This window comes from Oryctolagus cuniculus, chromosome 11 (genome assembly GCF_964237555.1).
Source record: "Oryctolagus cuniculus chromosome 11, mOryCun1.1, whole genome shotgun sequence".
NCBI classification, from domain to species: Eukaryota; Metazoa; Chordata; class Mammalia; order Lagomorpha; family Leporidae; genus Oryctolagus; species Oryctolagus cuniculus.
In genome coordinates, this window is record NC_091442.1 from 117,286,025 (window position 1) to 117,312,323 (window position 26,299).

Consider the following 26,299-nt stretch of genomic DNA (forward strand, 5'->3'; position numbering starts at 1 on the left):
ACCGGCTTTTCCTCTACCCGGAAGCCTGATTGGTCCGCGGCTCAGGGAGCTGGCCAATGAGTGCGCTCGGGGAGAGCGCTGAGGCCAATATGGCTTCCTACACCTGGTGACGGTTTGAGAAACTAAGTCTCATGGAGAAACCACGGGGCGCTGAGGTGAGAGGGAGAGGACCTAGCGCGACTGGGCGAGGGAACCCCGAGCGCGTCGCTCCATGGGCCCGTCTCTCTTAGCGACGCCTCGAGGGTGGAAGGGGGAAGGATGGGTAAACTGAGGTAGGCGGGCTGAGCCAGGGCCAGAGGCGATCCGCGGTCCGTTTTGCTTCGGTAGTGCTGGGACCCGCGTCTGGCGAGGAGTTCAGGGCGGAACAGCCTCCCTCGCTGGGGGGAAGCGGAACTGCGCCCCAGGACGGAGAACGCCTGGATCCTCTTTGTCCTCCTGGTCTCGTGGCCGTGTTCCTCTGCGATCGCGGTGCCCGTCACGTCCAGGGCGGGGGAGGGAGACTCGAGTTGAGCGAACGTTGCTCCGCGCCTGGAGCTTGCACGGGCTTCGTGTTTATGGCTGAAGCAGCGGAGGCGCAGGGAGCTGGTGCGACTCCCCGGGGACGTGCACACAGCTCGAGATGAAGGAAGTGGGTGCGGAGTCTGTCAGCCTGCAACACCTGGCCGGCTAGGTTTTATCTACCCCACTATGACCTGCAACCCACCCCCTCATCCTTTGGCTTCTGGACCCCTTAGGGTACTGGAATCGGCTTCCGTTCTAGCGTGTGTCTATGTACAGCTGCAAATAGAGAGTGTACTACCTCCAAAATTCGATGATGGTAAAGGAGACTGTTAAAACGTGGAGTAAGAGTAATAGCTTATACGGTGAGCGCTTACCCTCTGCCGGAAATAGAACCAGGTTTCACCCATCTCAGTGCCCCCAACAGTCCGCTAAAGGCTTGTTATTACCCGCATTGTATTGATGAAGAAAACGGAAAATCACACAGTTGAGAAGTGCAACAGCCAGCATTCACACCCACGCGTATCTGATCTGAGCGCCCATGCTTTTCGCCAACATTATGGAGCACTCGAGTCACTGTTCTAGGTGCTTCAGCTCCATTAACTCTTACTTCTCCCGCAAATCCTGTGAAGTAGGGGGTATTATCCTCCTTTTACAGACGTGGAAACTAAGGCACTGCGATTCCGGCTTGCCGTGGGTCACATGCCAGTAATCGCCAGCGCTGGCACTTCAGCTCTAGGTCAGAGCCCAGGCCTTCAGCTTGCTACATACCTTTTAAACTACCTGTTAGGCAGATTCATATACGGTAGCCCCACAGTCATGAGGCAAACAACCCATACTGCACAGTGTGCCGTACTACCAAGCTGTGGTGTGCGTAGATTACGTAATTTAAACCCATCTTTGACTTGTTGTGTTTTCAACTTACAGTGAGTTTATGAGGACAAAACCCCATCATGAGTTTAGAATTCATGTTAATACAACATTTGTAAATCCACAGAGGAGCCTGGTGAATATTTCTGTCTTGTTAATGCCATTCTGTTGAGTTATGGTAGAGAAATGTTATGCAAACAGTAATCCTGATGTTTGCAGAAAGGGTATTTGGAAGATTCCCCGAAGTGTGGACTTGGCAGAGAACCAGCAGGAGACTGAGTAGCACATCTGCAGCCCCTCCTGACGCACCAAAGCCCTTCTGTCTGGTTTGTGTCATCCGTCCTCTAGGAGACCCCGTCTTCGGAACCAATGGAGGAAGAAGAGGAAGACGGCGACTTGGAGCTGTTTGGTGGCTATGACAGTTTCCGGAGTTATAACAGCAGTGTGGGCAGTGAGAGCAGCTCCTATCTGGAGGAGTCGAGTGAGCCAGAGAATGAGGATCGAGAAGCCGGGGAGCTGCCCACCTCCCCTCTGCACCTGCTGAGCCCTGGGACTCCGCGCTCCATGGATGGCAGTGGTTCTGAGCCAGGTGCCTTCAGAATGTGTCCTGAAGATGGAGAGGAGTCAGGAGGTCATGGAGGAATAGGGGGATGGATACAGGGCTTTCTGCTCATGTCCAAAGACCTGAGAGAGACAGACGCAGCCCGAGCAGCCGCAAGGGACGTTTCCTGTGCGGCAGTCCGGATGCAGATCGCGATTGCGTTCTTTCACACAGCTGATGTTCCCTCGGCACTCTTAGATGCCCGTCAGTGCCATGGTGCTGCCTCTGCATTTGTGTAAGCAGGCCGTTGACTTCTAAGCCTGGATATTTAGAGGACAGGAAAGCTTGAAGGGCTGTGGTCACTTACCAGGGACAAGAAATAGCTTGCGGGTTGCCAGTTAGGCGATGGGAGGGGAAATAGAGAATAACGTGACCTCTGGGTACGAGGAATGGGGTGGGGGTGGGCAGTAGGAGTCCCCGAGGGTCATCTGGAAGCCAGGTGGCTTTGGAGCTAGCTGTGGTCCTTGGACGGGGTCTGGGCCCTCCCTGTGTCAGGGCCGCCTGTGTGACGACACTCCCGTTCCCTGGGAGGTAAACTCTTCAGAAGTGCGATAGTCTGCCTTTGAATCTTACTTCCTTTCTGTTCATCTTGTCTTCTCATCCTCTCTCCTCTCTCGTCTTTCTCCCTTCTGTCTTCCTCCAGCCCTTCCCGTAGAACCTTAGAACCTTAGAACTAGAAGCGACCAGTAGAGACCAGTTGTGGCCCTGGCTGCACATTGGAATCCCACAGGGGATGCCCGACACACTGCAGATGGCGGTGCCCCGGTGCAGACCAGTTCCGTAGAATGCCTGGCGTGGGCAAGCGTTTAAGCTCCCCAGGTGTCTGTAATGTGAAGTCAGGGTTGAAACGCTGACCCAGCTCAGTCTCTTTACTGTATCCATGAGATAATGGAGCCACAAGGATTGAGCGACTTGGGCACTTCTACCTAATACATGTTTTTCTCTTTGACTTCTCTGTCTTGAAAACTTCCTCACTGACCTGTTTCCCCAGTTGTCTTTCTGAAGTTCCCTTAGCCCCGCTGTTACACACACAGCCCAGGGAGGCCGGGCAGCCTCGCTTAGGTGAGGTCCGTTCAGATGTGTTCAGTGTGGCCTCCGCCTCCTCCTCCTCCACCACCTCCTCCTCCTCCTCTTGTGTCAGCCTTAGTGAGGGCTGGCACTCACCTGGTTAGTGCAATGTCCCAGGTATTGAAGGCCTCATTGGGTTTGATTTGGGGCGACCGTACCAGGTGAGTCATGTGCTAAGTTCTCTTCCCAGCTGTCTGTGAGATGTGCGGTATCGTGGGCACAAGGGAAGCCTTCTTCTCCAAGACCAAGAGGTTCTGCAGCGTCTCCTGCTCCAGGAGCTATTCCTCCAACTCCAAGAAAGCCAGCATCTTGGCTAGATTACAGGTGAGAGGCAGCCGCTCGGCCCCCAGGGCCCTGGGTGCTAAAAGAGGACCAGCTGACTGGAGGCCCAGAGGACCTGGGAAGCTCCCTGTTTTGGCCGTCTGAGGTTGGACATTTCTTCTGAGAATTTGCTGTGCTCTCAAACCTCAGTAGGCAGAGGAGTCAGTTTATGGAGCTTGTTCATTAAGAGCTTGCTGTTATCCTTCCACCCCCAAGAGTCGCTCATATTCAATAAATTTAAGTGAGAGTCCTGGAGGTTCTGATCAGAGCTGGAAGCCCTGCTCTTCTCTGCACGCTTTTATAAATGCCTTGAAGGGAAGCTGGGATACAGGCGCAAGGTTCAGCAGCCACAGCGGCATCAGGAAGCCGATGCCTTGTCGCTGACTGTGTCTCATGGGTGGCCACCTGGGAAGTCTTGCCAAGCTCTTGACATTTATAGAAGTTTAGGGATGGAAACACTTGTCTTAGGCACCTGTTGTCAGACCCACAAGATGATGCAGTGTGCCGAGTGCAGGGAGGTGGAACGACTGACCCAGGGCAGCTCTGTGGAGGGAGAGCACTGGGATCTGGGCTGCAGCCTACGCTCAGCTGCCGGCCGTGGGTGTTTCCCAACGTGCACACGTGCCTCAAAGGAGACTGTGCATTCGGAACATCCGGAAAGTTTTGGTTTTTTTTTTTTTTTAAAGATTTGTTTATTTGGAAGAGTTACACAGAGAGGTAGAGACAGAGAGAGTCTTCCATTCACTGGTTCACTCTTCAAATGGCCTCAATGGCCAGAGCTGGGCCAATTAGGAGCCAGGAGTTTCTTCCAGGTCTCCCACGTGGGTGCAGGGGCCCACGCACTTGGGCCATCTCTGCTGCTTTCCCAAGGCGCATTAGCAGGGAGCAGCCAGGTCTTGAACTGGCGTCCATATAGGATGCCTGCGCTGCAGGCCGGAGCATTAACCTGCTGCACCATAGTGCCAGCCTCTAGAAAGTTTTAAAAATATGATATTTGGGGCCGGTGCCGCAGCTCACTAGGCTAATCCTCCACCTAGCAGCGCCAGCACACCGGGTTCTAGTCCCGGTCGGGGCGCCGGATTCTGTCCTGGTTGCCCCTCTTCCCGGCCAGCTCTCTGCTGTGGCCAGGGAGTGCAGTGGAGGATGGCCCAAGTGCTTGGGCCCTGCACCCCATGGGAGACCAGGAGAAGTACCTGGCTCCTGCCTTCGGATTAGCGCGGTGCACTGGCCGCAGCGTGCCAGCCGCGGCGGCCATTGGAGGGTGAACCAACAGCAAAAGGAAGACCTTTCTCTCTGTCTCTCTCTCACTGTCCACTCTACTTGTCAAAAAAAAAAAAAAAAAAGAAAAAAAAAAGATATTTGGGTCCTATACCCAAAGACTGGCTTAACAGGGAAGGAGTGTGATCTTGGCTTGGGGATTTAAAGAGCTCGCCGGTGACTCTGCCTGCCACCGTGATGCTGGTGGCAGTGCCCTGAGCTGGCTCCGGCCGGTGCCTCACTCACTGCACTGCCTTTGCTTCCCTCGTTTTGTGGGTTTTATGCAACGCATGAAAGAGAGCTCGTGATGTTACTTGGTAATAGTGACATCGGGGGACACCTGTTGAGGGCTTGGCATTCCCAGTCTAAACAACGATCCTAAAAAATTGACTTTACACAAATTCCTGTTTTAAGAGTTTAAGCATTTGAGTAAAAGATATAGAAAGCTTCAGAACCGGGGTTGGCCCCCAGTCTGTGTGGGATGTCATCCTCCATTTCTGCCTCACTGATCTGTGGTAAATTCCTGGCTTTTCTGATCAGTGCGTAAGTTACAAAGTATGCACCAGGGCCCTGGCCTTTCCCTTTGGGGGTGACCTCCTCTGAGTACCTGAGGACAGCACGGGAGCCTCCGTGGAGCACAATTACCTGTGTACGGAATGCTGCCTCGTGGAGCAGAGACTTCGTGGTGCCACCCTCCCCCACCTCACCCCCGCCCAGCCTATTCTCTGCGTGGCTCAGTAGCAGCACCAGAGTAAGGAGCTGACAGAGCTAAAGCTGTAGGGAGAGGCCCCTGCTCCGCTGACTACCCACCACCACCATCACCCTCTGAGCTAGGCCTTGTCCACGCTGTGTTTTACAAACTCAAGCCAGAAGAGGATAAGTAACTGAACAAGACCAGGCGGATCCTGACAGTGCCGATCCAGATCCTTAGCCGCCACCTCACGGCCTCTCTTTTCCCTCCAGGGGAAACCACCAACCAAGAAAGCCAAAGTGCTGCACAAGGCGGCCTGGTCTGCTAAAATCGGAGCCTTCCTGCACTCCCAGGGCACTGGACAGCTGGCCGATGGGACGCCCACAGGGCAAGACGGTAAGACAGCAGGGACAGGTTCTGAAAGTGGCTGCGGTGGTGGCCGGGACCCGGCTGGCCCTCCCTGGGAGTGGGGGCTGGGAAAGCTGGACCACTGGAAAGCCCCTGGCCCAGGCTCGCTGCCCGTCACCCTTTCCTGTGGGCTGTCCTGGAAGTTACCTCCTAAAAGCTCCTGGCTCACCCCTCAGAAGTCAGGAATTAGCTTCTTTTGTTTCTCTTATCTCTGGGGCAGTGGAGGCCCAAGTCTGGTTTGAAGGGGCGGCAGTCCGGGGTTAGGATAACAAAAGGAACCTTCTCTGTGTGTGTGTGTAGCAAACTAAGTGTAGGCCCTCGCAGCTCTGCCAAGTTGGCCTCCCCGCCAGCAGGTCTGGGCCTCACTCTGTGCTGCTCCACCCTGTTGGGTTGGATGTGGCCAAGGAGAGGCTGAGGGGTGTGAGGAATTTGAACCCAGGGACACTGGCATTTCCCTTTCCTTGGGATAAGAAGGGAGAGATACTCCTTTGTAAGTGCTCCTCTACCGAGGATTGGCGGCGTCTAGATTTGCCTGCACCCCCTGGTGGCCACTGGTGGGACAGGTCTGGGCGCACTGGGACTGCTGCGGAAGAGCGACTGCTGCTGAGCCCGCCGGCCCTCAGTGCAGTGACCACAGCGCTGCCACCGGGCTTCCAGGCGCCAATCTCCTCTCTGCTCCACAGCTCTGGTCCTGGGCTTCGACTGGGGCAAGTTCCTGAAGGATCACAGTTACAAAGCTGCTCCTGTCAGCTGCTTCAAACACGTGAGTGCCCCGGGTTGCAGAGGGAGGGCAGGGCACACAGCGGAGGCGCTGGCCTTGGTGTGCACACCGCTTCCCAAGGACGGTGCCAGGCTGGTGCGGTGCCGCAGAGCTGCAGTGCGCGCCAGGTGGAAGGAGCTCAGCCCTGTCAGCCGGCTCCATGCTCTGAGTCTGCTGCTCCTCAAAACTCCCGGAGCTGCGCTGCGGCACAGCGGGTTAAGCCATCTGCACCCTGGCAACCCTATGAGTACAGGTTCAAGTCCCGGCTGCTCCACTTCCAGCCCAGTTCCCTGCTAATGTGCCTGTGAAAGCAGCGGAAGATGGCCCAACTCCCTGGACCCCTGCCACCCAAATGGGAGACCTGGATGGAGTCTGGCTCCTGTCTTCAACTTGGCCCAGCCCTGGCTGTTAGGGGCCATTTAGGGAGTGAACCAGCTGATGGAAGGTCTGTCACTCCCTCTCTCTGTAACTCTGTCTTTCAAATTGTTAACCCCCTTCCCCAAACACCTATTGAGGGCTTCTAGCCCCGGGCTCCACTAAGGTCCCTACCTTGCTTATTTAAATAGCAGAACGGCGTGAGTCGGTGCTAGAAGGACCTTTCTGTCCATTCCCCTGTGTCCAGCAGTTGCCCCTTGAAGGTGTGGTGCTTTTGTTCGGGCCCAGGCTCCTTGGTCTCCAGAAGGCAGACACGGATGCCTCTGGGGCCCCTTCTGCAAAAGACCCCCACCCCACCCCGCAGCCATCACTGGGGAAGTAGAAGGGCAAGTCCAGTCCCTACCCGCTGGGCTTGAGTAGAACTTAACACCCAGCGGCTGGAGCCTGCAGGTCAGGAGGGAAGCCTCTGGAGGCGCTCCTGTTCTCCCTTCAAATCCAGTTCCTCAATCCTGGGAACCTGGGGAGGCCTCTCGAGTCTTGAAAGAGTCTCCTCCCGGAGTAAGCCTCCTTCCTGCACTGCTGTTGGCGGGGCGGGGGCGGGGGCGGGGGTGCCTGCATGCCCACAGGTTGGTCCCTGACCAAGCAAACTCAGTCTCCCTGAGGTGCTAATGAGGGGGGTGTTCATCCCTGTTACGGGGGCCTCTTTGTGGCCCTGAATGCTCTAGCAGTGCCAGATGGGTTTTTGCTGGCACTTGCCTGTGCCAGGACGATTGGTATCCTCTGCAGAAAGCCTGCCCTGTGCCTGGGCTAGCACCAGAGTCGCCAGGTTCAGTGATGGGAGAAGCAGTGAGCTACCTTAAGTGGCTGCAGCCAGGACTGAGAATGAAAAGGAATCACAAAATAATTGGCAGTGGGAAGGCAACCAAAAGCAGCCCCATGCTGCTGGGGGCATTAGATTTGAAAGATGTATTTATTTGAAAGGCAGAGTGCCAGAGATCTCACATCTGCTGATCACTCCCTCAAATGGCCACAATGGCCAGGGCTGCGCCAGGCCGAAGCCGGGAGCCAGGAGCTCCATCTGGGTCATCTTCCAGTGCTTTTCCAGGCGCGTTAGCAGGGAGCTGAGTGGGAAGCAGAGCAGCTGGGATTGCACCCCTGTGCTGCAGTGCTGGCCCCAACTGGGGGAGGGGGCATGTTTTGATAGAAGCAGGGGTAGAAAAAGAACATGCTGGAGGGCGTGTGGGGGTGGGCAGCTCTGTGTAAACTCAGGGGTCGCAATATTTACTGCCCAAGTTTGAGTGACCATTGAAGAAGATAGCACTCGTGCCAGAACAGTAGCCAGCACAGTGACAAAGGAGTGGAGCTCACTGAGGTGTGATGTGCCCAGAACAGCACAAGTAGGAGCTGGTCCTGGAAAGACTGGAACCCAGGGCCAGCACTGTGGCATCCCATGTAGGAGCGCCAGTTCCAGTCCTGGCCGCTCTTCTTCAAATCCAGCTCCCTGCTAATGGGCCTGAGAAAGCAGTGGAGGATGCCCAAGTCCATGGGCCCCTGCATGGAGTTCCTGGCTCCTGGCTTCTACCTGGCCCAGACCTGGCCATTGCAGCCATTTGGGGAATGAACCAGCAGATGGAAGATTATAACCCTACTGTTTGGGCCCCTGCCATTCACATGGGAGACACAGGTGAAGCTCCTGGCTTCAGCATGGCCCGGCCCTAGCTGTTGCAGCCATCTGGGGAGTGAACTAGTGGATGGAAGAAACTCTCTGTCTCTCTCTCTCTCTCTCTCTCTCTCTGTAACTTTGACTTTCAAGTAAATAAATAAATCTTAAAAAAAAAAAAAAAAAAAAAAAAACTTAAAAAAAGATGGGAACGCAGGTCTGTGACTCTGGATCTGCAGCCTTCACCCCGCCCACCAGCAGACCCCATTCCCAGCTGAGCGCTCGGGAACCACAGATACGTACTGTTCTTCCTGCACACATCAGCTGCTCTGAAAAGCTGAGATGCAAAGCGGGATGTGGCCCTCCTGCACTCGCTGAGCCCCTGGAATGCTCTCACTGCCGCACAGGTCCCGCTCTACGACCAGTGGGAGGACGTGATGAAGGGGATGAAGGTGGAGGTGCTCAACAGCGACGCCGTGCTCCCCAGCCGGGTGTACTGGATCGCCTCCGTCATCCAGGCAGCAGGTGTGTGCTCCTCGGCTGGGGGACAGCCCCAGACTCGCCTTGCAGATGGTGGCCAGACAGGCCAGCAGTGTCACAGCCAGAAGCTGGCTTCGTGAGACACAAAGAAATCTACCCACTGGGGTTCCTTTCTCCCTTCTTGGAATTCTTCTGCCTCCAAAGGGACCATAGAGCTTAGCTAGTTTGCAAACTCCAGTTTTTAAAGTTTGTTTCAGGGATGATGAGGCTATAAAAAGTTCTTGGCTCCATGCAGTAATGCTTTCCAAATGGATTTGTCTTGGCTACGACTGTTGTGGACCACAGGGACCCACGTGCCTGCAAGGAGCTCTCAGATACGCACTAGGAAGTCTGCTGTAGGCCGGAGGAGAGGGGAGGCCTGAGGACCCACCTGTCCCCCATCTCAGCTCTTGGTTGTCCTTTTCCCTCCTCAGGGTATCGGGTGCTTCTTCGTTACGAAGGCTTTGAAAATGACGCCAGCCATGACTTCTGGTGCAACCTGGGAACAGTGGACGTCCACCCCATTGGCTGGTGTGCTATCAACAGCAAGATCCTGGTGCCCCCCCGGAGTGAGTTGGCAAGGAGGTTCCCTGTGTGGTTCCCGTGGGACCTTGGTAGTTGGGGAGCCCTGTGTCTCGTGTTAGTAAACACTGGCCCCCTCATAGCCTGCCCTTCCTGTCCCGGAGGGCCCAGGGCAGATCCAGCTCGCGGGGCCTGGTTCTGTGAGGTGCAGACACTGCTGGCCTGTGCTGCGACAGTGTCGCCAGGCCGTGTGACGGATTCTGCCGGTGTCTCCGCAGCCATTCACGCCAAGTTCACCGACTGGAAGGGCTACCTCATGAAGCGGCTGGTGGGCTCCCGGACGCTTCCTGTGGATTTCCACATCAAGGTCAGCCAGGAGCCCTCTGGGCCTCTATAACTTCTCGTCCCACCCCTCTCCCGTTCTTATTCATTCTCCCTGCTGCCCACGGAACATTCTTCCAAGCCTCCCTCGCCTGACAGTCTCCGCAGCTCCACTTCTCCCCAGGACAGAGTCCACAGGGCACAGGCCACCGCCACCCCCGCTGACTCTGATCCAGGCACACGGGCCACGGTGCTGCTCCGCCTTCTGCTACAGACCCTACCTCTGCTAATGACATTCCACAGGCGTGTTCACACCATAGATGTTGTTAGGCATACAGGGCACTGTGGGCATACACAGAATACAGGCGCTGCCATCCGGGAACTCGGGTCTGGCCCGTATACGTGAATAGTTATAGAACGTCCTTGGTTCTGACCCAGGGATGTGCATCAGAGTCAGTGGCATTTAATTTTAACTTTAGAAGCTGCACACAATGAGAAGTCCCAGGCAGCTAAAGGGTATATGGTAAACACTGTCTGTGCTGCCACCCCGTGCCAGGCCTCACGGTGGGGCCCTCCCCACACTGGGCACAGCTTCCCGTCACCAGAATGCTGCCAGGAAGTCAGGATGTTGGGAATTACAGAGCCCGCTGCAGAGCACGGAAACTCAGACACCCGGGAAGGTCCAGCAGTGGGCAGGAGCCACACTGGCGCCTCGGCACCGGAGCGGGGCCTGGAAGCAGTGTCCGGCCGGTGCTCCTCAGGGCCCGTGCGGTCTCCTGGACCAGGTGCTCACGGTGTTTCATGTGCCCTGTGAGCCTTGCAGCAGGGTGCGGCACGACGCAGGGCAGGTGTGCCAGGTCACACGATCAAACTGCGCCCTCGGAGGAGCAGGTCAGCAGGCGTGGTGGGGAAAAGGCGCTTGAATTCCTACCCTAATAGGCAGGGGTGGTATAGAAACCTACTGTGGAAAAGAAAGGTATGGACGCTGGGGCCCGCTCACCATGGTGCCAAACACCAGAAGGCCAGTGCAGTGCTGGGCTGTGGGATGCAGAGGAAGGAGTGTGTCCGGGGAGGCCAGGCAGGGCAGGAGGCCTAGAGGGGCCGAGCCCAGCCCTCCCGCACCATCTGCCACTCTGCTTAGAGCTGCCATGATGTGGAGACTTGGGGCTGTGGGATCTGGTTTAACACTCCTGGTCAGATTTTCCTGTTGGCTCCTCTGGGAGCCAGCAGTGCTCCAGGCCTGGAAAAGCCCTGTACCACACCTGTCACCTGTGCCCCCACCACCCCAGCGCTCTGCAGAGCAGCCCGTCGGCATCTTGGTCAGCGTCCCCAGGCGGGTCAGTTGGGACACTGGTTGCTACTGAGGTGCCTGATAGCATTTCAGAGCCGGAATCAGACCTCAGCTCCCTGGACGGGAGTACCCACTCTGCCACAACGCCAGCCCCCGGATGCGGGTGTTCTGTGTGCTCTCAGCAGAGAGGAGGCTGGGTGCCCGGGATCGAGCACAGGCTGGACACTGCTTCCAGGCCCAGCTCTGGTGCCGCTGTGTGACTGACACATCACTTGGCCTCTGCAGGTCCCTTGCGTTTCCTTGATCTGAGTGGGCTTTGTGATTCCCATTGTCTTGACCTACTGGTAGTGTTTGGTGAGAAGTGGTGTGCAGCTGAGAGCTGTGTGCCTGTCATCCTAGGGAACCAGGGCCATGGCAGCCCCAGCGGTGCCGGAGGGGTCATCTGACCTGAGTTCACGGTGATCCCACCACGCCTTCCCTCCTCTGCTTTTTTTTTTAAGATTTATTTGTTTATTTGAAAGTCAAGCATTACAGAGAGAGGATTGTCCATCTGCTGGTTCACTCCTCAGATGGCCGCAGTGGCCAGGGCTGGGCCAGGCAGGAGCCAGGAGCTTCTTCCAGGTCTCCCACGTGGGTAGCAGGGACCCAAGCACTTGGGCCGTCCTCCACTGCTTTTTCCAGCCATTAGCAGGGAGCTGGGTTAGAAGGAAAGCAGCTAGGACATGAACCAGTGCCCATGGATGCCAGCATCGCAGGTGGCGGCTTTACCCACTCTGCCACAATGCCAGCCCCCTGAGACCGAGAGGGAAGGCAGGTGGGAGGAGCCCGTGACCACACAGGCCTGTGTTCTGCTGTCATTGCAGATGGTGGAGAGCATGAAGTACCCCTTTCGTCAGGGCATGCGGCTGGAGGTGGTGGACAAGTCCCAAGTGTCACGGACCCGCATGGCTGTGGTGGACACGGTCATTGGCGGTCGCCTACGACTCCTCTATGAGGATGGTGACAGTGACGATGACTTCTGGTGCCACATGTGGAGCCCCTTGATCCACCCAGTGGGTTGGTCACGGCGCGTTGGCCACGGCATCAAGATGTCAGGTTAGCAGAGCCCCAGGTCGCAGTGACCCTGGCCATTTCCTCAAGGGTTGGGGGGACACCTTGTCTACACCTCCCAACGGTGATGGGAGGTAGAGCCTGTCACCCCCACCTGCATATGACAGCACCGACAGCTGGAGCAGCTGAGTGACAGGATCAAGTCAACAGCTCAGCTCTCGAGGGGCAAAATCAAGATTTGGACTCGGATGCCGCTCGCCCCATCCTCTCCCATGTCACGTGGAGGAACCTGGGTCTCGAGGGCTGCAGCGTCCCCACAGCAAGCTCTGGTTTTCTGACCTAGACCCGTCTGCCTGTGGTCTAGGGCGGGGCGTGCTGGGGCCCCTCTGGGAGCGGCCTCGCATTTCTGGGGGAGTCGGGAGAGGCCCTGTTGGCTGCCTTCACCTCCCTTCTCTTCCTCACTCCCTCTGCCTTCCACGCAAGAGAGACGCAGTGACATGGCCCATCATCCCACCTTCCGGAAAATCTACTGTGACGCCGTTCCTTACCTGTTCAAGAAGGTGAGGCACAGCCCGGGGCACTCTCCCCGTGGCCACGGTCCATTCCCGGCCTGAGGACCCTGGCTCTTCCCGGGACTGTCCCTTTCCATCGCCAGGTTCTGCCACAGGATTGTCCCCCACCCGTCCCTGGGCCTGCCCAGAGATTCCCCACTGTCCCATTCCTCTAAGGTCCGAGCTGTCTACACAGAAGGCGGTTGGTTTGAGGAGGGCATGAAGCTGGAGGCCATTGACCCGCTGAATCTGGGCAACATCTGCGTGGCCACCATCTGCAAGGTGAGTCTGGGGCTGTCCCCCAGCGCCAGCTTTCCCAGAAGGCTGAGGTGCAGGGAGCTCCACGCTTCACAGTCAAGGGCTCTTGGGACCAAGGGACACTGGCTGCCCGTGGAGCACGTGATTTTGTGAATAGGGGCCTTTCTTGCTCCTTGCCCACAGTGTGCCTTCACGTCAGGGTCCAGGGCACCTTAGGTACTTACGAACGTCTGAGCTGGCCCTGCGTCACCGCACTGGGGACCTACCTGCCACACGCCATTTCCCCTGTGCTAGCCTAGCTATGAGCCCCAGGCGGGTTCATTTTGTCCCAAACCAGCTCCCTTACTGCCCCTCGGCTGACGCGGCCCAGCGGGGGGCAGGCAGAAGGGGTATGTGCTCACCACTGGGGATGCCAAGGCAACAGGAGGACGGAGCCCCTGCTGGCACAGCCTCTGCTGCCTCAGGACGGGACCGTCTCCTCGCCGGCAGCACAGAAGCACCAATGCCCTGGAGCAGAAGCTGGGTGCTCGCCCGGAGGGCTGAGTCCGCGCGCAGCAGCCTCGTGTCTCCCTGGACACGGCTCAGGGTTCGATGGCGTCTGCTCCCCAGGTGCTCCTGGACGGCTACCTGATGATCTGTGTGGATGGCGGGCCCTCCACAGATGGCTCGGACTGGTTCTGTTACCACGCCTCTTCCCACGCCATCTTCCCAGCCACCTTTTGCCAAAAAAATGACATCGAGCTCACACCCCCGAAAGGTATGATTAGACTGGCCACCACAGGCTGCCTTGTTGGAAGGGGCAGAGTGAGGCCACAGGCCCAGATGGCTGGTCAGGTCGGACTCCTGGGCCATGGAGCCTCAGTGTGGGAGAGGTGACAGAGCTGCCCAGGCCTCCACTGGCCCTCGCCGTGGCTGAGCCAACCTGAGCCCACGGCCAGCACGTGGGTGGTGAACAGAGCTGCCGCTCGTGCCTTTGGCCAGTGAACAACCTATGTGATGCCTGCCCGGGAGGAAGGGAGAAGGCTGGTGTGGCAGGGTCTGCCTCCCCCGACTGCTTCCCCTTTCTCCTCCACATCTAAGCCTCTGCTCCCCCAGGATATGAGACGCAGACTTTCAACTGGGACACCTACTTGGAGAAAACCAAGTCGAAAGCAGCTCCGTCGAGACTCTTTAACATGGTGAGGAGACCGACGATGGAGCGGGGGCTGTGGTGGCCTGAACTGTCCCTGCCCACTGCCCTCGAGGCCCTGCTGCTGGGTGACACTGGGCACCTGCCGAGCCTTGGTTTAGCCGTGCCTTTTCCATAGAGGGATGCGGGGCCGCCGCGTGGGAAAGAGGCACAGAGGGGTCATTGTCCAGATGACCCTGCCCCAAGGGCCCTCCAGCGCAACACCCCACCCCCCATCCCGACATTCCACGGGTTTGCGGGGACAGGAAGCTGACTGGCCTGGCAACTGCTTCCCCCACCCCAGGACTGCCCCAACCATGGCTTCAAGGTGGGCATGAAGCTGGAGGCCGTGGACCTGATGGAGCCCCGGCTAATCTGTGTGGCCACGGTGACGCGGGTGGTACAGCGGCTGCTCAGCATCCACTTTGACGGCTGGGACAACGAGTACGACCAGTGGGTGGACTGTGAATCCCCGGACATCTACCCCGTGGGCTGGTGTGAGCTCACCGGCTACCAGCTCCAGCCTCCTGTGGCCGCAGGTCTGGCTCCTCACAGCCCTAAAGGGCTCTTTCCTCCTTCCTGCCAACCACTCGCGCTCCCTCATGCCCACCTCAGTTCTTTGGCTTGGGGCCGGGCAGTGTCCTGACCCCTCTAAGCAGAATGTGAACTCTGCCTCCCAGCCCCGCTGCCCACCACTCTCCCCCTCCCTCCGGCCTGCGTCCTGCTCACTCTGTCATGCGCGCGTGCCCCCGTGCACCCAGGAAACTGCCAGCCCCTCCGGCAGCCCTGGTAATGAGGATGGGAAGAAGGAACTGTTCCCCAGCCCTCCCCCCCCCCCCCCCCCCAGTGTGGCCTCCCTTCTCGGGGCAGCCTGTGTGCTGGCCTCCCAGACTTAGTGCTTTTGCCCTTGTCTTTCAACAACAGAACCAGCCACACCTCTGAAGGCCAAAGAGGCCACGAAGAAGAAAAAGAAGCAGTTTGGGAAGAAAAGTAAGTGATGCCCCAGGGCAGCCGGGCCGTGTCCCTGGGGGCCCCCAGGTGCTGCGCACCCAGGAAGCTCTTGCATGGTGCCCCTCCCTGGCCCTTTGGCCCCACAAGCCTTTCTCCCTGGGCCTTTGGGGACCCAGAGCACAATTCGGGAATTCAGTCTCTGGCAGTCAAGACGCTGAGGAAGGGGCAGTGATAGTACTGGGGGGAGGGTCCCCATCCCTGCTGCCCCAGGCTCAGAAGATGGCGTGGCCGCCTGGGCACCACATGGCCACTTGGTTCTAAGGTCAAGGCATGGCATGGGCGGGGTGCTGTCTCTCCGGATCTCCTGGAGGGTGAGAGCAAAGGCATCTAGACTCCTGGCCACTGTTCCCCTCAGCTGGTCCCACCCTCAACAGATCCTGAGCCCAGGGTGGGCTCCGCTGGAGGCAGCAGGGTGCTCAGCTGTCCTCGGCGTTGGGCGGCTCCACCACGTGGCACCAGGCAGGGAAGAGGACGCCCTGGGACAGGACAGAGCCGCAGTGGGCTGAGGGCCCTGGGCAGGGTACAGGCGTGAGGGGTCTGTGCCATTCAGCACTCAGCAGGGTTGTGAGCTGCAGGTGTGGAAATCAAGGATCAGGAAAGGGAACTGGGAGAGGCGTTTGGCAGTTAAGGTGCCAGTGCCCCACACCCTGCATTCCGTGCTGGTGCGGACCCTGGGAGGCAGCAGTGATGGCTCAAGTGTCTGGGGACCTGGGTTGTGTTCTCGGCTCCTGCTGCTGGCTGTTGAAAATATTTAGGGCTTGAACAGGCAGATGGGAGCGCGCGCTCTCTGCCTCTCAAATTTTAAAAAGCTTAAACTAAACCACCGTAGCTCTGAGCCTCGGCTCTGGAGGGAAGTGGTGTTCCCGGCGTGCTGTGGGAGAGACCCGCCTGACCCCAGGGCACAGGGCCAGGACTGGGCATCGTCAGAGCTGCAGTCCAGCCTGTTGTCCCCGCACCGCACGTTCCCCTGCGCCGTGCTGACGCTGGGTGAGACCCTGGCCTGTAAGCCTCGCATGGATTCGACCCTGATTCTGGGTTTGATTCCATTTTTATTCAAAGGGAAAAGGATCCCGCCGACCAAGACCCGGCCCCTCAGGCAGGGGTCCAAGAAGCCGCTGCTGGACGACGACCTGCAGACGGCGGGGGAGATCTCGTCGGAGCCCGTTCCCGACGAGAGTAAGAGCCGTGGGAGCGGGTCGAGGCAGGGCCAGCCTGCTCCGTGCTCAGAGGCGGCCCCTCTCCTTCCCCACCTGGGCACAGAAGAGTGGAGTCATGCGTGAAGGGACTTCCGGGCACCAAGCAGCCCTTGAACCACAAGGGCTTCCCAAGCACCTGCCCCCGCCTCTGGTGGGAGCCAAGCCCCTCTGCCCCCGCCCTCGTACTTGGCAGGGTGGGTGGCAGATGGGTGGGGGCCTGGCTGGGGTGGGCCTGGGGCCTGGGCCCTGGAGGTGAGCCCCTGGAGGTGAGCAGGAGGGTGAAGGCGCTCTGCCCTCTGCAGGCAGCCAGCTTCCTCTCCCAGAGCCCGGGCCCTGACCCTCCCTGGTGTGACAGGCTCGGCTCGCTGACTCTGCTCTCCCCGCCCGCCTCCTTCCCTCTGTAGTCATCGCTGTGTGTGTGAAGGACGAGCATCCAAGCACAGCCTCACCTGGCAAGGCTTCGGGTCCAGAGCTGCCTGTCCCCACAGAGAAGATCAAGCAGGAGACGCCGGACTGAGCCGGCCTGGGCCGAGCAGAGGGGGCGGCTCCTCTGCTCCCCCAGCCTGCCACGCCTCCTGAGTGTGGAAACTGAGCCTTTTTGTATAGATGCTGCCTGCTGTGAGGCCCGGGTCTCTGACACCTCACGCCTCCGTGCTGGCTGGAGAGATCTACGTGACGGGTGTGAGCAGCCCCGCCCCAGGCAGAGCCCGGAAGCTGGAGTGGTAGCTCCACAGGAAGGCAGGACATGGACTGTGTGTAAATAAAGGTCGCCTGACTGACACGAGTGCTGTGACAGCAGCAGCCCCCACCTGGAAGCCCGCCCGGCCTGTGCTGTGCTCCTGGCTCCCAGGGACCCTGCGGTGGTGGGCAGCTGAGAAGCGGTGACCAGGATTTGGCGACTTGTGCGGTGGCCTGAGCACTGCCCCCACTTCCGTAAAGGAACAGGGTGGGGTGGGGGAGGGGCTGAGGCCTGGTACTGCCAGGGGCAGCAGGATCCGAAGATGAGCTTGGCCCTTGCACCGTCCAGCCCTGTCTGAGTCTGACCTGCTCTGGGGCCTGGCCTGGGCTGGACCGACGTTTGCATTCCCCTCCTGCCCATTAAGCAGGGTCAGGGATGGCCTTGTCGCTGGGGGTGGTCAGCCCTTCCCCCGCTTTTCCACCAGTGCCAGGGTGGGGGTGGGGGGCACACACAGGGTATGGATCCTGGCTCGCTACCCCTACGGTCCCAGTCCTTTTAACTCCTTCACCTGGTGTCTGCCCAAACTTCAGCCACCCATAAAGCTCTCTGATCAGCCATGCGTCTGTCCTGAGCTCCTCTTCCTGAAACCAAGGTCGGGCCAGGCTGCAGTCCTGGCCCTTCTCTTCCACCTAGGTTTTTGGAAGGGGCTGTGTGGCCTGGCTTGGTCCTGTCTCCTGCGGCCCCTCGGGCCTGTGTGCTGCTCTATCGGCCCAGGCCACCTGCACCTGCTGCTGGCTGGCTGTGCTGTGGTTTGCTCAGGGCTGGGTTCATTCATCCCTGAGATGCAGGTGCAACTTTCCAGCATCCAGGACCTGGGGGATTCTAAACAGGGTCCGAGAGAACCCGACCCTGTTCCCTTTGCTAAAGACAGACAGCCTCTGTCCCTGCAGAAGCCAGGCCCAGAAGTGGCAGCTGGTGCAGCCCAGGTTTCTTCCAATGTCAGCAGGTCTGGAAACTGACGAGCCCCAGAGGAGTGCGGCAAGGGGCCGTGCCTCCCCTGCCATCACCCACACGCACAGCGCTGAGACTCGGGGTGCCGGGTCAGTGGCATCGGCCCCGGGAGGCTGTGGGGAAGACGCTCTGCTGCTGCTCCCAGAGCCCGGCCAGACTTCATCATTGCAGATTCCCTTGCAATTAGGGGATCTGAAGATCTGAGAAAGAGCTTGTGTGGCTTGGACCCTCTGCTGGAAAGTACCAAGGACCTCCTCCCCCAGGCACTAGGTGAACCACACATTTAAGGAGCCCCGAGAGGTTCATTCTGACTTCTCACAGGTGAGAAGAGGGAGGGCTCAATAAAGACGAGCAAGTTGATTGCTTATGTCTACGGCTGCTTGGTGACAGCAGTGGGGCTGGCGGGGCTGGCCTCTCGCACTCCCCCCTGTGCTCGGTATCCACTCCGTCCCAGTCCTTCATGTTAACCACCTTCCATGGGGCCTGGAGGGAGAGCGGGCAGACGCGGCCCAGACTCATGCCCACAGGGAAGCACCCACAGCCTGGGGCTGCCAGAGCTCAGGGCCCTCAGCCTTCCTAGGAGGAAACACATTGACCTAAAGAGCGCAGCAGTCCGGGGCTGGCACTGGGTGGAGTATCCCCGTGTCAGAAAGGGCAGCTGAGTCAAATGACCCAAGAGGCCCCACTGTGTGCTGAAGCCACCATACCCTCTACTCTCCTTTTAACCAAGTTCCTGGTCTGGAGGACTGGAGCCTCCCCTCCTGGGCCAGGCTGAGCAGCAGGTGCACCTCTGCGCCCAGGGCTGCTGTGGTGTCAGCTGGTACAGTGCCTGGTGGAGGGCGGGGCTGCTGCCTTGTCTACACCAGCTCTCTGCCTTCGAAGGCCACACCTGCTCCCCCACAGCTTGCAGTCTTGGGGTTTCCTGCCTCCATCCCAGCCTGCCTCCACAGGAATACTGTCAGCTGACAGGGGTAAACGGGAACCCTAACCTCTGGTACCTCGGAGTCTGACCTCATTTGGAGGTAGGATCTTTGTAGAGAGAATGGAGTTAAGATGAGATCATTAGATTGGGCCCTGATCGGTAGGAGGGGTATCCTTGCAAGAAAGGGAAACGGCACAGAGAGGGGAGATGCTGTGAAGAGCCCAAGGTAGGCACTGGGATTACGTTGCCAAAGCCAGAGGACTTCTGGCGCTGGCAGAGGTGAGGAAGGGTTCCCCCTCCGGGGCCCTGCACTCGACTTGGTTCTCAGCTTCCAGCTCACAGTCAGCAGCAGTCTTCGTTTTTCTGGGCCACCCAGTGTGTGCTCTTGCTGTGGGAGGGCCCAGGGCACGAATGCGAACCCCAGCTAATGGCCTCTGGCCCGTCCCAGTGCCTGTTTGTTCTCACTTGCCTGTAAGGACTGGCCCTCGCACCCTTCACGGGCACCCTGACACCCTGCCCTGAGGCACTCCTATCTCGTTCCCCTCCTCTGATGCACCCAGAGATTTCGCTACAACTGAGGGCTCAAGCTGGGCCTGGGGAAGTCAGGATGGCGGGTGTTGCCTGGGGCCACCGCTGTGGCCGGCAGGTGGCAGGAGGCAGAGCCAACACCACACCTGCTCGCCCTGGGGGGTGAGGCGCAAGAGGCCGGGTGGACCACAGGACTGATCTTATGGACGCGTGGGACAGGGGTGCTGTGGCCTGCTGGGAAAGCCGCTGTCCCACACAAGGGAACAGTGCATGGTTACTTTCCTACAGACCCACCCTGGGCCCAGCCCAAGCGTGGAGGAGGGGTGTGATGTCACTGAGCAGACACAGCAGGGTCTCTGCCCAGCCCCGGAAACACATGGGTCGGACAGAGGAGCGCAACCCCCACCACCCCAGCAGCTCTGGGGCCTGGCCCACCAGCCCAGGACCAACCTTGTCTGCTTCCCGCTGTCTCCCCTGCATGGAAGTTTTCCGGGCACCAGGCCTAGCCGCTGGTGTCTGTGTAGACTTCCTGGCAGCTCCACCCGGGCAGGCTTCAAAGACGGTAGCTGCAGCCTTCACCCTCTGGCCACGGGCACTGGGAGGGCTGGCGCAGGTGGCCCCCACCCGCAGGTTCAGCCCAGTGAGCCACCTGTGGGAAAGAGAGAGCCTGAGAGCCCACCGTGCTGACAGTCGGCTAAGAGCCTCCATGAAGAGCACATGGGCCGCAGGGGCCCAAGCACCGGGTCATCCTCTGCTGCCTTCCCAGGCTACGGGGTCCCAGGCAGCAGCTTAGCCCGCTGCACCACAACACAGGCCCCAAATGCACCTTTCTAGTTAGGCAGATACTTTTACTGAGGTTTAGCTGGTAAAATCACAGAGCCCAAGGAGCCCAGGTCTGCCTTCTTGTGGGATTACTGTGTTCACCAGGTCCCAGCCCGAGGGGACAGCAGGGATCGCTCCTCCTTTATGGGTGAGGGAACTGGGGCTCAGTGGAGGCCACCCCAGCCCCCCAGGAAGGGCAGCTGAGGCTGAAATGGGCTCATTCAGGCGTGGCTCTGGCAGGACTCGCCCCTGCCCACCCCCACAAGCTACTCAGCCAAACACAGGCAGGGTGCCCCCAGGGAAGAGGCAGGGGTCTGACTTGGGGGTCTGGCGGGGTGCCCACCTGTGCAGCGGGAGCAGCTGGCAGTCACAGTGGAAGGGGTTGCCGCTGAGGTCAATGAGCTCCAGCTGCCTGAGGCCCGGCAGGGCAGGCAGAGCCCGCAGGTGATTCTTCTGCAGGTGCAGGCTCTGCAGCCCAGGCCCCAGGCCCAGGAAGGCCCCAGGAGACATCTGCAAGGAGGTGGGAGGTGCCAGACCCTGCATGAGGCCCTGCCAGGCCCGTCTCATCCCAGGTCTGGGAGGGGGTCCCACCATGGTCCAGCAAGGGGAGATACAGGGGCCCAGGTAGGAAGGGCAGTGCTGGGGTCACAACCCAGGTTGGTCTCCCATCAAAGCACTCGCTCCATCCAACTCACTGGTTGTCCAGTTTGTGGTCTTTCTGTTCTGCATGAGCCCAACACCCTGACAATGGCACAGCCTCCCGGGGACTCTCAAAGTGTACACAGGTGACCCCCATGGCCCCAAGTCCCCCCTTCTCCATGCCCTAGTAGTGCCCTCCCTGGGCAGGCCTCTGGCCTTGCAGCACTGGATTCCACCCAGCCTGGCACCCACACCTGAGTCCCCAAAGGACGAGGCCAGTGTCTGGCGTCTCTCAGCGTCCCCACACTCAGCCTGGAATCTGGCACCAAGGAGGTGGCAAGATGCTTGCTGCCAGGTGTGTGGGGGGTGCTCTGTGGCACAGTACACTAAGCTACTACTTGGGACACTGCCATCCCATATGAGCACCCACTCGAGTCCCAGCCGCTCCACTTCTGACCCACCTCCCTGCCAATGTGCCTAGGAGAGCAGTGGAAGATGGCCCAAGTCCTTGGGCCCCTGCACCCACGTGGGAGACCCGGAAGAAGCTCCAAGCTCCTAACTTCAGCCTGGCCCAGCCTGGACATTGTGGCCATTTGGGGAGGGAACGAGATGGAAGCCCCCTCTCCATGTCCCCCTGTCTCCTTCTCTGTCACTCTCTCTCTCTCTCTCCTCCCTCCCTCTCTGTCACTCTGCCTTTCAAATAATAACATTTAAAAAGTTCGTTGAGGGAATGTGCCAAGCCCGGTGCCCACCTGCTCCAGGCCAGTGCTGTTTAGAAAGAGGTGTTGCAGGGACCGGCCCACAGGCCGGAAGGCCGCCTCGTGCAGGGCCCTGAGCGGGTTCCCCGAGAGCTGCAGCTCCAGGAGGGCAGGCAGACCCTCCAAGGCCGCCGTGGGCACCTCTCGCAGCTGGTTCCTGTCAAGGTACAGCTTCTCCAGCTCTCGTGCTGGGCCCAGCGCCCCAGGGGACACCTCGGTGATGCGGTTTCCACTCAGGTAGAGCCAGCGCAAGGCCCGCACCCCCGCCAGGTCCCCGGGTGCCAGGTGGTCCACAGCGTTGTCCTGCAGGTGCAGGGAGAAGAGGCTGTGCAGAGGGCGCAGGGCGGCCCCGGGTACCTGCGAGAAGCGGTTACGCTCCAGATACAGGTAGCCCAGGTGGGGGGCCCCTTCGAGGGAAGCGGCGCTGAGGCGCGAGAGCTGGTTGTCCGAGAGGTAGAGGTAGATGAGGCGGCCCAGGCCCGCCAAGGCGCCGGCCTCCAGCTCTGTGATGCCACACTGCTGCAGGTGCAGCGACACCAGGTGGCCCAGGCCGGGGAAGGCCGCTCGGGGCACCGACGGGAAGTGGTTCCGCCTCAGGTCCAGGAGCTGAGTGTCGCTAGGGAAGCCGTGGGGCACAGTCTGCAGACCGCGGCCCTCGCAGCCGCTGTGCCGGGACTCGGAGACGCACACGCAAGCGCGCGGGCAGGGCGCAGCCACCGCATCCGGCTCCCCCGGCGCGCGCGGAGGGCCGCGGGGCGGGGCCACGGCGCGCTCTGCTTCCTCCTCCTCCTCCTCCGCGTCTCCCGGGCAGCGCAGGTCCGAGGGCCGCAGGGCGTCCAGGGCCTCACCCCGCAGGCGCCGCGGCCCTCTGCACGCGCCGTCCGAGCGCACGCGCGCGCGCGCCAGCCACTCAAGCAGGGGCCGCGCCTGGCAACCGCACCACAGCGGGTTCCCCTGCAGCCGCAGGCGGCGCAGCTGGCCCGGGCCCTGCAGCGGGGGCAGCGTGTCCAGCTGGTTCCCTCGCAGGTCGAGGGTGCGCAGGCGCGGGCAGTGGGCGAAGGCGCGGGGATCCAAGGCCTGCAGGGCCCCGTAGTCCAGCACCAGCTCGCGCAAGCCCGGCAGCGCCAGCCCGTCCTCCTCGCCCGCATAGGTGAAAGGGTTATGGCCCAGCTCCAGACGCACCAGGCTGCGGGCCTGGGACAAGGCTGCGCCAGGCAGGGCCTGGAGTTCGTTGTGGTGCAGGCTGAGCCTGCGGAGGCCCGGCAGACCGGCCAGGGCCTCGGGGGCCAGCACGCTGAGCGCGTTGTGGGACAGCTGCAGCCAGCGCGTGCGCAGCAGGCCCTGGAAGGCCATGTCGGGCAGGTAGACCAGGGCGTTGCGGGCCAGGTTCAGCGTGGCCAGAGCGCCCAGTGCCCCGAATGTCCCGGGCCGCAGCTCTTCCAGCATGTTCCCCTCCAGCTCCAGCCGCCGCAGCGAGCCCAGTCCGTCCAAGGCCTCCTGGGGCAGCGCGCTCAGGCGGTTGTAGGCCAGGTTGAGGAGGAGCAGGCGGCCCAGGCCGCGGAAGGCACCCTCGGCCACCTGCTCCACCTGGCAGTGGCGCAGGTCCAGGTGCGTGAGATGGGGCAGGTGCCGGAAGGCAGCTGGGGGGATCCCCTGCAGCAGGTTGCCCTGGAGGTCCAGGCGCTGGGTCAGCTGCGGCAGAGAGCAAAGCCGGCTGAGGCCGTTTTACCCCCCTGCAGCGCCTTCCCACACCTTTCCCTACTTCTCTGCATCCAGATCCTTGATGCCTCCTCCAGGAAGCCTCCCCCTCACCGTGGCCCTCTTCCCACCATCTTGTCACTGTCTGTTTACCCCCCACTAGCTTGGGACTTCCTAAGGCAGAGACCACCGTTTCTCTGCCACAGGCCTGCAATGAATTCAGCATTTAATCTTCAGGTCACCTACTTATTCCAGTCACACAACAAGGGTTTCCAATAGATCATCTCCCTGTCCTGGCTTTCCATTATACAGATATGAAGACTGAGGCTCAGCAGAAGTCACTTGCCAAGACCTCCCAGCCAGATGGTGGCAGGTCCACTGGTGCCCAGCCCAGGCTCCTCCCACTGCCACCCCCCACCCCATCACACCCATGCTGGGGTCCTGCTAACCTCAGGGATGGTGTCCGGCACCTCAGTGAGGTTCTGGCGCTGGCAGGCAACGTGGCGCCTGGAGTTGTCACAGACGCAGGTCTGGGGGCAGCGCTGGGCTGCCGCGCGCCAAGCTGGGCCTGGTGGTGGCAGCAGCGGCAGCAGCAGCAGCAGCAGCAAGGAGGTGTGGGCGCAGCTCTGGGGCCTGGGGGTGCGGGAGGGTCGGTTGTCCACAGGGGCGGGGGCCTTGTGCTCTCACTGAGCCCAGCCGTGGTGCGGCTCCTGCCCCCAGAACCCCTCGGAGCCTCCCACTCTGCACCAGGAAAATGGCATTGCCATCGCTGCCCTGTGCAGTGGGTATTCTTAGTCCCGCTTTATGCTGGAGGAAACCAAGGCTCAGAAGAGTGACCCGAGGAGGCCCTTCCCTCTCCGCCAGCAGGGCACGCACCAGGCTGTGGCCAAGCTTCGGTGCAAGGGAGGAGGTGCAGAAGCCATGCCCGCTCCCAGGGAGCAGGGACACGTGGCACCACCTCGAGTAGACACCTTGGCCGCGGGAGGAGAGGCCCCAGGGCGGGCCTGAGCTGTGCACAGGTGGGCGGGGCCCGGGGCTGTGGGGTCTGAGGTTCGGGAGGGAGCCTTTTAACTTCCGTTTTGTTCTGCCTTCTCCTGAGTGCCACGCAGCAGTCTGGACTGTCCACCCATCCGCCCAGCAGTCACACAGCCACCCACCCACCTGTCCCTGCTGCCACCAGGGCTCTCCTGGCTTCTGCGCTCCACTCACCACCGCGAACCAAAGGGAATGTTCCAGAACACAAATCGGAATGTCCACAGCTGCAAATCCTTCAGCGTCTCCCCCACGGCCTTTGGTGGAAAGCCTTAACTTTCCCGATTCCTTAACTGGAATCCACTACATTCTTCATCGTCGCCTGGGCCCCCCTGCCACCAGCACACTTGGACCAACTTTGTGTCCCTGCACAGGCACGGAGCTCTCGCCTCACTGCATGGGTCACCCGACATGCCCAGCTCAGTCTTGTCCTGCCGGCCTCCAGCTGCCTACCCTCACCCCTCCCTCACTGGCTTGTCACTGTGACTCCTTAGGATCTCAGGATCCACCCCTTCCTGGGAGCCGGGGCCTTCGTCAGAGCCTTGGTGAAGGCTGGCTCAGGGCAGACCAGGAAGGGGAACGCTGGGGACAGGTCCCTAAAGGGACAGTGTCTGGGGCTCAGGGCTGCTGAACGCTGAGACGGGTCCCCACAGGGTTAACCCCCAGGAGCACATCAGCGTGGCCACGTTCCAGACACGTCTTCCACAGGGAGAACCTTCTAAAATCTCAGGCCGAGAGAGCTCCCAGACCCCCTCCCCCTGCCCCAGAGGGCCAGAGAGCGGCAGGGGCTGGCCTGCTGCCACCCAGCTCCTCGAAGTCCCCACTGCACCCTCAGGGCCCCAAGACTCACCCCTCCATGCTGTCTCTGCCAGCCCTGCCTGCAGGCACAGCACAAGGGAAAGGCCGGCGACAGTCCCCGCTCGCTGGATGACGAAGGCAGGAGGCCCCCTCCCCAGCCCCCGCAGGCCTGGCAGCAGGGACAAGGCTGAATGGGAGGCATTGTTGGCAGCCTGGCCACACTGGGGCTTCCCTAGGCAGGGGAGGGGTTGGTGGCTGGATTCATAGGGCCTCCTGCCCGGCGCCAGCCCAGGAACATGGCCCAGGCCTGAGTCCACGGGCCACCTGGGCAGCAGGGAGGAGCCAGCCTGTGGGTCAGCGGCCCTGGGCTCCCTCCCTCCTCTGTGACACTGTCCCTCACCTAGCCGCAGTTTCTGGTCTCGGAAAAACAGAAACCAGTCAGTAACCAGTTCATAGGGTTTGCCGCGGGCAGCATGGTAGCACCTGGTACCTAATAGTTACTCAAGGATGGAACACTTTTCCTTTCTGATTGCTTGTGTTTATCCATTTACATACACCTACAATGTTTAATACTGTAATACAGCATTCTGCAAATTATTTTTATCCAACATGACTATTAGAAGCTCAAATTGATTCCTCTGAATATACTTACTCATTTTGACTTTTGTACAGTATTTCATTGTCAAAATGTTTCGAATTTATTTATTCATCTTAGATATTTCGGTAGCCATTTTTTGTTGTTAGAAACAATGTTGGGGCCGGCGCCACGGCTCACTAGGCTAATCCTCTGCTTGCGGTGCTGGTACCCCGAGTTCTAGTCCCGGCTGCTCCTCTTTCAGTCCAGCTCTTTGCTCTGGCCTGGGAAAGCAGTAGAAGATGGCCCAAGTCCTTAGGCCCCTGCACCCACGTGGGAGACCCGGAAGAAACTCTTGGCTCCTGGCTTTGGATTGGCACAGCTCTGGACGTTGTGTCCAATTGGGGAGTGAACCAGTGGATGGAAGACCTCTCTCTCTCTC

At 59.9% G+C, this 26,299-nt stretch overlaps 2 protein-coding genes across 4 annotated transcripts; one reads left to right on the top strand and one right to left on the bottom strand.

Annotated features, from left to right (window-relative positions):
* Window positions 1-18,446, top strand: L3MBTL2 (L3MBTL histone methyl-lysine binding protein 2). 3 transcript variants are annotated; one of them, XM_008275174.4, is made up of 17 exons: window positions 1-155; window positions 1,717-1,957; window positions 3,228-3,361; window positions 5,579-5,702; window positions 6,398-6,477; window positions 8,917-9,034; window positions 9,463-9,597; window positions 9,829-9,917; window positions 12,026-12,257; window positions 12,696-12,772; window positions 12,941-13,045; window positions 13,631-13,778; window positions 14,117-14,199; window positions 14,494-14,728; window positions 15,114-15,179; window positions 16,260-16,376; window positions 16,801-18,446. In XM_008275174.4, the coding sequence occupies exons 1-17, from the start codon at window positions 132-134 to the stop codon at window positions 16,911-16,913; spliced, it is 2,121 nt and encodes a 706-aa protein (XP_008273396.1). In that variant the 5' UTR covers window positions 1-131; the 3' UTR covers window positions 16,914-18,446. The 3 variants fall into 3 exon arrangements, with proteins under 3 accessions (XP_008273396.1, XP_051689970.1, XP_008273397.1); XM_051834010.2 differs by having other exon boundaries at window positions 48-155; window positions 1,588-1,957; XM_008275175.4 differs by having other exon boundaries at window positions 59-155; window positions 1,717-2,204.
* On the bottom strand, window positions 16,230-25,544 carry CHADL (chondroadherin like). Its single transcript, XM_008275176.4, has 6 exons — window positions 25,336-25,544; window positions 23,903-24,086; window positions 21,750-23,447; window positions 20,702-20,868; window positions 19,987-20,185; window positions 16,230-16,450 (listed from the first exon to the last, which is right to left on the bottom strand). The coding sequence occupies exons 1-6, from the start codon at window positions 25,341-25,343 to the stop codon at window positions 16,424-16,426; spliced, it is 2,283 nt and encodes a 760-aa protein (XP_008273398.1). The 5' UTR covers window positions 25,344-25,544; the 3' UTR covers window positions 16,230-16,423.
* Between the last annotated feature and the right edge of the window lie 755 nt (window positions 25,545-26,299).

Bases quoted from the DNA above. Each gene is read 5' to 3' on its own strand.
- L3MBTL2 (XM_008275174.4), top strand. From the start codon at position 132: ATGGAGAAACCACGGGGCGCTGAG. The intron at 9,598-9,828 runs GTGAGTTGGCAA...GTGTCTCCGCAG, and splicing joins GATCCTGGTGCCCCCCCGGA to CCATTCACGCCAAGTTCACC. The intron at 15,180-16,259 runs GTAAGTGATGCC...TTTTATTCAAAG, and splicing joins GAAGCAGTTTGGGAAGAAAA to GGAAAAGGATCCCGCCGACC.
- CHADL (XM_008275176.4), bottom strand. The intron at 23,448-23,902 runs GTTAGCAGGACC...TCTCTGCCGCAG, and splicing joins TGCCGGACACCATCCCTGAG to CTGACCCAGCGCCTGGACCT. The intron at 20,186-20,701 runs GTGGGCACCCCG...TCTTTCCCACAG, and splicing joins CAGCTGCTCCCGCTGCACAG to GTGGCTCACTGGGCTGAACC.